Source organism: Chiloscyllium plagiosum, chromosome 45, assembly GCF_004010195.1.
Source record: "Chiloscyllium plagiosum isolate BGI_BamShark_2017 chromosome 45, ASM401019v2, whole genome shotgun sequence".
In the NCBI taxonomy this organism is placed as follows: domain Eukaryota; kingdom Metazoa; phylum Chordata; class Chondrichthyes; order Orectolobiformes; family Hemiscylliidae; genus Chiloscyllium; species Chiloscyllium plagiosum.
In genome coordinates this window covers 3,792,349-3,800,418 of record NC_057754.1, presented here as the reverse complement: position 1 = coordinate 3,800,418, position 8,070 = coordinate 3,792,349, and the positions used below count along the sequence as shown (strand labels likewise).

The 8,070-nt window shown below is 44.3% G+C and overlaps 1 protein-coding gene across 3 annotated transcripts in view; it reads right to left on the bottom strand.

The window, feature by feature from the left end:
• LOC122543841 (serine racemase-like) overlaps positions 1-7,905 on the bottom strand; it is a 19,864-nt gene extending 11,959 nt beyond the window's left edge. Inside the window, exons 1-3 of one of the 3 annotated variants that reach the window (XM_043682655.1) lie at positions 6,836-7,905; positions 2,908-3,037; positions 2,359-2,462 (exon numbers count right to left, since the gene is read on the bottom strand). In XM_043682655.1, the coding sequence (XP_043538590.1) occupies positions 2,359-2,462; positions 2,908-3,037; positions 6,836-7,003 (402 nt within the window). In that variant the 5' untranslated portion in view covers positions 7,004-7,905. Of the gene's footprint in view, positions 1-2,358; positions 2,463-2,907; positions 3,038-6,835 lie in introns of those variants that run through there. The other 2 variants (XM_043682656.1, XM_043682657.1) reach the window with 2 other exon arrangements.
• Between the last annotated feature and the right edge of the window lie 165 nt (positions 7,906-8,070).

The following is an 8,070-nucleotide window of genomic DNA, read 5'->3' as shown; positions in this document are numbered from 1 at the left end:
AATACAGATATTTCGGCTATCCTAACAAGGGCTTTTATTTAATTGAGATTGCGAACCTGGCTGGTCCGGGGCCCCTTGGGAGAGGAATCCCGCACGAATACGGGTTTTGTTACATTTGATGTTAATACATTACCCAATTTCTGTGTTATCCGTCAGTTTTTTTTTCTCTTCTTTGAATAATGTAACAGACTTAATTATACACTCTGGTTAGTTGTAGGTTAGATTAGTAGTTAGTTGCGTTTTGTTTTTTTTCTCTCGGTATTTTTCTTTTGTTAAATTTTGGTTATTATTTATTTAAGATTTAATTGTATATCAATGTTTATACTTGGGTTTTTTTTATTTTGTAAACTTGTAGAAATGTTAAATTTTCAATAAAAATATCCATAAAAAAAACAGACTTCCTCCCTCTGTTCTATTGCCCTTATACACTTTGCTTGTTATGATCTACCTGTACTGCATGCAAAATAAAACTATTCACCTAGATACACATAACAATAAAATATTAAATCAAATAAATCAAATCAAATATATTCATTGAAATTAATGGGCTCTAATCCTCTTGTTAGCAGTTAGTCCTGTTGCTTGAACCTAATGTATTAGGATAGGTGGACCGCACTGGCCTTCGAACTGTAGAAAAGTGAAGACTGAGGGGATGACCCTGATTGAGGATTTCAAACTAATCGCTGTTTGGCCGTTTAGAACATAAATGTTGCTAAAAAGGGACATGAAGTTGGAGCTTTTCATCTTGCACTCATCGGGACTAACGGGCTGGAAAGGGAACAACAATTTTTACACAGCATGGAAATAGAGAACCGTAATACAATACAGACAGTTGTGAACACAGCCCAGTCCATCATGCAAGCCAACCTTCCAGTCATTGACCTCATTGATACCTCCCGCTGGCTGGAATAGGCAGCCAACACCATCAAAGATGGGTTGGATTATGGCTGACATAAAGATGCGACAGGAACTTGACCTTAGTTGACTGACTACCATTCTGTGACGCAATGGGATTGCATGGGATGCAAAGGAGACTCATCGGAATGTTGCCAGGAATGTTGCATTTCAGAAATGTAGAGAGACTGGATGAGCTCAGGTTGCTCCCTTTGGAGGTTAAGGGGGAACCTGATAGAGGCATATGAGATTACACGGGGCATGGACAGGGTGAATAGAATGTAGCCGTTCCCCTTAGTTGAAGGGTCACTAACAACGGGGCATGATTTTAAAGTAAAAGACAGGAGGTTTCGAAGGGATCTGAGGAAAAACGTTTTCACCCAGAGGGTGGTGGGGGTCTGGAATGGGTTGACTTGGTGGGTTGAGGCGGGAACCCTCACAATCATTAAAAAGTACCAGGATGCACACTTGTGTCTTAACATTCAAGGCTTGGGCCTAGTGTGGGAAAATGGGACTAATGTAGGTGGTAGTATGTTTTTGGTGGTACAGACTTGAGGGGGCTGAAGTGCCTCTTCTGTACTGAATTCAAACCAGGTGAGTCAACTCTGACTGCTCACAGCACTGCTGTGGGGGTTAGGGCTAGGCGATGGCCTAGTGACATTATTGGCAGAACATTAATCCAGAAACCCAGGTTATATTCTGGGAACCTGAGTTCGAATCCTGCCATGGCGGATAGTGCAATCTGAATTCAATAATAATCTGGGAATGGGAGTTTACTGATGACCGTGAAACCATTGGTGATAGTCAGGAAAAACACCCATCTGGTTTGCTAATGCCCTTTAGGGAAGGAAATCTGTCATCCTTACCTGTTCCAGACCCACAGCAACGCGGTTGAATCTTAAATGCTCTCTGGGCAATTAGTGGTGGGCAATAAATGCTGGTCCACCTGGTGATGCCCACACCTCATGTATGAGTAAACAAAATGCAGTACAGATTGGCCATCTCCAGGCACCTATTCAAACCTGTGTGTTTATCTTCCAGTGTGATTAATTTACACATGCTGGTAGTACATTCACTCACAGGGCTTTGTATTTTGTGGTTTGTGTTCTAAAGGAATTGAAAGATTCCAACTTCATGTCTCTTTACAGCAAGCTACCCAATTAAGGGTACAGGTGGAGGTGTCCCTACTTCTAAGGGAGACCAGAACCACCCATCACAAATAGAAAACAGAGACTAGTTCACAAAGAAGCAAGGAGCAACTCGGGAACAGCAGTAAATAGATCGATATAACCTCAACATACTCACCACCGCTTTTTGGGAACGAGTTGTTATAATAAAGACCACAGAGATTCTAGCCTGACTGGCGTCTCTGTCAAACCCCCAAAACACCCTTGCCCCTTCGTTTCCCCCCCTCCCTCCAGCGGTCACGAGTCAGTCCACACAAGTGAACTGGTGATGCCTTACCTGGTCGCTGGGCTCACATTCCACAATGTGCGCGCCATACTCCAGTATGGCAGCCTTTTTGCACGCCGGGGCATTTCGGGGCACAACCACATATGAGGGGATCCCTGAGACAGTTCAAAACACACACATTTACACGGGACTTAACAACAGCAGTGCGCCTATTCTTACTGCACCTGCTTCCAATGAGGAAGAGACAAGATGACCCAAGATCTGCCTCATCCCCTAACTTCACCATCCCCATCACTGGCTCACCATTTCAACAATAACCTCAACTGCGAGAAACACTTGGGATTGTGCCCTTCGGATGAGGCAGTCTGTTGTTGTATAACATTAAGGTACAGTACTGGTGGGCACAGGTCCATTTCTGTACAACACTAGGGTAGAGTATTGGTGGGAGTCAGTCTGTTGCTATATAACACCGGGATACTGGACTGATGGAGAAGGCTCTGTTCTTGTATCATTCTGGGGTACGGTATTGGTGCAGACAGATCTGTCAATGTATAATACTGGTGAGGACAGGTCTTAATTGGCCTTTTCTGCTCTCCCTACCTTGCATTTGAGCAGCCAAGGCCAGTGCCTGTCCATGATTTCCACTACTGTGAGTCACCACGGCTCGAACTTCCTTGCCATTTTGCCTCCTCTCGCTGAGGCTGGCCACTGCATTCAGGGCTCCTCGGATCTGGAAGGAGTAACAGACCTCATCAACTCACTGGTGAAAAGGAAACTATTTAAAATTTTCTTCCTCCTGTTCAAATCTCTCCATGAATTCCTCAGCACACCTCCCGATATCTGTCACGCCTTCCAGCCCCTGAAACACTCCACGACCTCTGAATTCCTCCAATTCTGGCATCACAAGGAACCCTGATGTTCCTTGCATCACATCTTCAGCTCCCTGGGTCCCTAAACACTGGAATGCCCTCCGACTTTAAGGTATTTCTTACAATCTGCCTTTTTAATCAAGCTTTTGGTCACTTGGCCTAATACTTCCTTTCAACTCTTGTGAAATATTCCCTGATAATTTATCGGAATGTTTTACTGCGTTAAGATTGCTATGAAAATACATGTTGTTCACCTGGACGGTAATCCTAATGTTTTACCAGCAGAGTGCAGTACCACTTAAATGGTCTAGCTCCTGAATTATGGTAAAAACAATGACTGCAGATGCTGGAAACCAGATTCTGGATCAATGGTGCTGGAAGAGCACAGCAGTTCAGCTCCTGAATTATATCTAAGACCCCATAAATGTGAGGTCTTGCATTTTTGAAAGTCAAATCAAGGTCAGAGTTTCATGGTGAATGGTAGGGCCTTAAGGAGTGTCGTGGGACAGAGGGACATTGGAGTTCAGGTGCACGGTTCTCTGAAAGTGGAGTCCCAGGTAGACAGGGCAGTAAAGGAGGTTTTTGGTACACTGGCCTTCATTTGTCAGGGCACTGAGCATAGAAGTTGGGAAATTATGTTGCAGTTGTACAGGACATTGGTGAGGCCACACTTGGAGCATTGTGTTCAGCTTTGATCGCCTTGCTATAGGAAGAATGTTATTAAACTGGAAAGAGTGTAGAAGAAATTTACAAGGATGTTGCCAGGATTCAAGGGTCTGAGTTATAGGGAGAGGTTGGACAAGCTAGGACATTTTTCTTTAGAGCGTGGGAGACTGAGGGAGCCTCTTATAGAAGTGTATAAGATCATGAGAGGCACGGACAGGGTGAATACACTCAGTCTTTTTCCCAGGGTTGGGGAATTGAGGACTGAAGGGCATCAGTTTAGGTGAGAGGGGAAAGAATAAAAGAGAACCTGAGGGGCAACTTTTTTTACATGGGGTGGGGGACGCATATGGAATGAGCTGCCAGCTGAAGTGGTTGAGACAGGTACATTAACAACATTTAAAAGGCATCGGGACAAATCCATGGATAGGAAAGGTTTGGAAGGATATGAGCCAAGTGCAGGGATATGGGGTTAAGTTTCGATGGACATTTTGGTCGGCATGGACCAGTTTGGGCGGAAGAGTGTGGCTGTGTGCTGTAGGACTCTATAACTTTGACCCAGCCTTGGTCCAGCCCAGCCGTAGTGTTAAATAGTCTGGATTTTTACGATAACTGTTTCTATACAACGGGAGTAAATGGGAAAAGGTTTGGTCTCTTGGGATTGTGGACATTGGGATGAAATAGAAAGGGATTTGACCTACTGGAATCACATACAATTGGAGTGAAAGGGAAACGTTTGGTCAATTGGGATTGCGTACAATGGGAGTGAATGGAAAGGGGTTTGGTTAATCAGGATTGTGTACAATGGGAGTGAATGGAAAAGGGTTTGGTTAATCGGGATTGTGTACAATGGGAGTGCATGGGAAGAGGTTTGGTTATTTGGGATTGTGTACAATGGGAGTAATGGAAAGGGGTTTAGTTCCAATGGGAATATCTACAATGGGAAGGGATTTATGTCCATTAGGATGCTGTAGAATGGAGTGAATGATAAGGAGTTCAGCTGATTGTGATCATGTGCAATGGGAGGGAATAGGAAGCACTCTAACAAAGATAACTCCAATCCAGGCTTGAGCTAAGGTTCTAAAACCTTTAGCAGAGGAGCAGCACCAGCTCTTACCCCCTCAGAGCTCTCTCAGGCTGCTCCCTTATTGCTGCTGTCTTTACACAGAAATTGGTATTAAAATTACAAAAACACCACATGTCCTTAGTCAGATAAGAAGCAATGAAATGGCAAAGGTTTGCAGAGGAAGAGAAGCTCATTGACAGGTCTGTGTACGCTTGACTAATTAAGCCAAATGCACATCGAAGTGGGACACCCTTGATCCAGCCAGGCCCCAAATGGCTGATTGCTTTGGCTAGATAACCTTCCCTTTTAACAGGACATCATAATGAGGGACTAGTCTAAACTATGTGGAAAGGCCACGAGGTAACCTTGCTCAGCTAGCATGTCCAGTATCATTGTCCTACAAAATGGCTTTTTCTTTTAAAATCATCTTAGATTCCCAGAATGCAAATTAAATTCATAACCTTCCCGGATCTCAAGCTCCAGGGAACAACTTATAAACATTCAATCCATGACAAGCCAATGTTCTCTCAAATCAGACCAAAAAGGGTTAATCTTTCCACCACTCAGGCTCAAAAGGCAGAATGGCCTACTCCTGCAGCTATTGTCTATTTCCATCCTCTCTCTGTCTCTGTGTCCTTGAACACTTCAGTCAGTGAATGTAACTTACAGAAGAATGTTTTCTCTCTCTCTCACACACATGAACATCTTCCAACTTTCAGCCTTTGTGTTTTCCTAGCCTTTAAGGGTAATGAGACATTCACTTCCCATTCACTCCAAGATGAGGGAGCTGAGCTTCTTAAATTCAAATCTGCTCAGTGTGGTACACATGGAAATGCATCAGGTTTGTTCCATTACATGCACATTCCACTCAGCTTATTAAATTACAAGTTCTTTTCCTATTGAGTATAAGTTTTGATAAGAGTCTTTGATATAAAGTAGCAATTTAATTATCTGACATGTGAAATATGCACACTTCCAGCCTCTGGCATAAGAAGGAAGTACTGCCACACATTCCCCAAGTGAACAAATGTTATCACCTTATTTACACCGATCCATTGACACTAAGAACAGATGTCCTCAATTCTTCTGAACAAGTACTTTCCTGCATTCTCTGCAGCAAATTTAAGGCTACACACTTTCTCAGGGTTTGGTGCATTGAGATTGTGTGCTTCCTTTGTGTTTCAAAGCCCAGATCCAATTCTATTTCTTAATCCCTGTCCTGTTTCTGAATTAGCAACATATCAAAGCAGCTGGACTGGGGTAGCATTTTATGGGAGACTTGTTAGATTCGAAGCAGACCTTTTGTCACATATTAAAAGCCTGGAAACCATTTTGAATCGCATATTAGTGTCTGCTTGCTAATCTCGCACTTTCCCAGGCTCAGCGAGATGGTTGGATGTGCAGCTGTACTGCTACCTGACAAATGCATTCTAGCTTGCATGGGAATGTTCTTCTCTTTTGCAAAAACCTATTAGGTGAAAGCGAGTACTGCAGATGCTGGAGATTAGAGTCAAGAGTGCAGTGCTGTAAAAGCACAGCAGGTCAGGCAGCATCAGAGGAGGAGGAAAATCTACGTTTCAGGCAAAAAAAGATTTGCTTATCAGCTCCTAACCAACACTGTCCAGACACTACGTGATTGGGGCTAGTGACTGGGCAAAGTGCCTAACTTGCTCATTATCCTGCAATTAACAGTTTGCTAATTGTTAAATGATTGTAACGTATATAATCACGCAACTCTCAGTATCTTGTCAGAGTGACTTGTGAACATGCGGTTGACTTGTCTCTCCCCATAAGCTCACAAATAAAGTCAATAGCTCAAGGCTTGTGTGACGCGATTTACTTTCCCCTAAATTGGACCGCTACGAGTGAGTCAGCCACTGCATATTTCATTTCATCCCCAACACATTTCAATGTCTCAAAAGCATCCTACCTTGAATGATCCTGTTTTTTGGAAAAGCTCACACTTGAGGAAGATCTTCCTTTCAGCCTGCTTGTCAAGGGTGGAGTTGGTGAGGACAGGAGTCTGGTGGACAAGGTCATGAATGACCCTGTGAGCCTTCTGTATACTAGCCAGGGAAACACAGTACTGAGACTGCATGGCTACCACAATGTCACAGCAAGCAATTGAATTTGGAAACAGGAAACTGCTGTACTAAACAGCAGTTAAGACCACAGATGGTGCATGCAAATGCCAATTGCCACACTACAGGATGTGATCACAATAGGAGAGAGAGCTGAGCAAGATCTTTGTCAAAATGACATATTGTAACCAGGAGGCGAGATGAGGATTTCATTTCTTTGGAACAGGTAAGATCAAATCAAGGTGTATGGAATCACGAGGGTTCAAGATATCCAACTTTCCTTGACAAAAAATGTAAAATGAGGCACAGATTTAAAGGAAGCAACAGAAAGCTTTTTTTTGTCGGGGGGGAAGTTAGTGGATGTCATGGGTATATCTTTTTACTCAAAGGGTGATTGGGGTCTGAAACACGATATGTGAAAAGGTAGTAAGTGCCTCATTGCACCAGAGAGAGAAAAAATTGGATATGCACTTGTACCATTTGGACCAAGAGCTGGAAGATGGGAATGAGACCAGATGTCCCTTTTACAGATGATAGGGACAAACAAGATGGGCACAATGTCCTCTTTCTGTGTTGCAAATCTTTCTGTCAGGGCTCTGGAGGGATGAGGCAATGGGAATACTATGTGATTGATGGACAGCTACTGGGAGAGCAGAAAAGTGGGGGGGAGGAAACTGAGGTAAGTGATGCCCCCTTTGCCAAATAGCTGCTACTTATTTTTATAATGACAGTTGGGGAACTCTCTGCACCCTATGTCCCGCTGTAAAAGCAGCACTTGGACTTGACCTCAAAAAGGGTCGAGGTCAGAAAGGGGATCTGAAATCCCTCACGACAGGCCTCAAACGGTCGGCTAGGCCCCGGCGTCTCCCTGGTAACGGCACCAGGGCCAGTCTGGCCCCGCCCCTTCGCCCGCTATGACCCCGCCACCCCCTCTGACGGTCAAGCCGAGTCCGATCCCGCCCCTTCACTCCCAGCTGGGAGTCCCCAAACTCGAAAGCCGTCCCCACAATGACGCCGGCCCCTCAATGCGCGTCAGCCGAATGTGACTCCGCCCCTTCACTGCCTGTCAGTCCGAATCTGACCC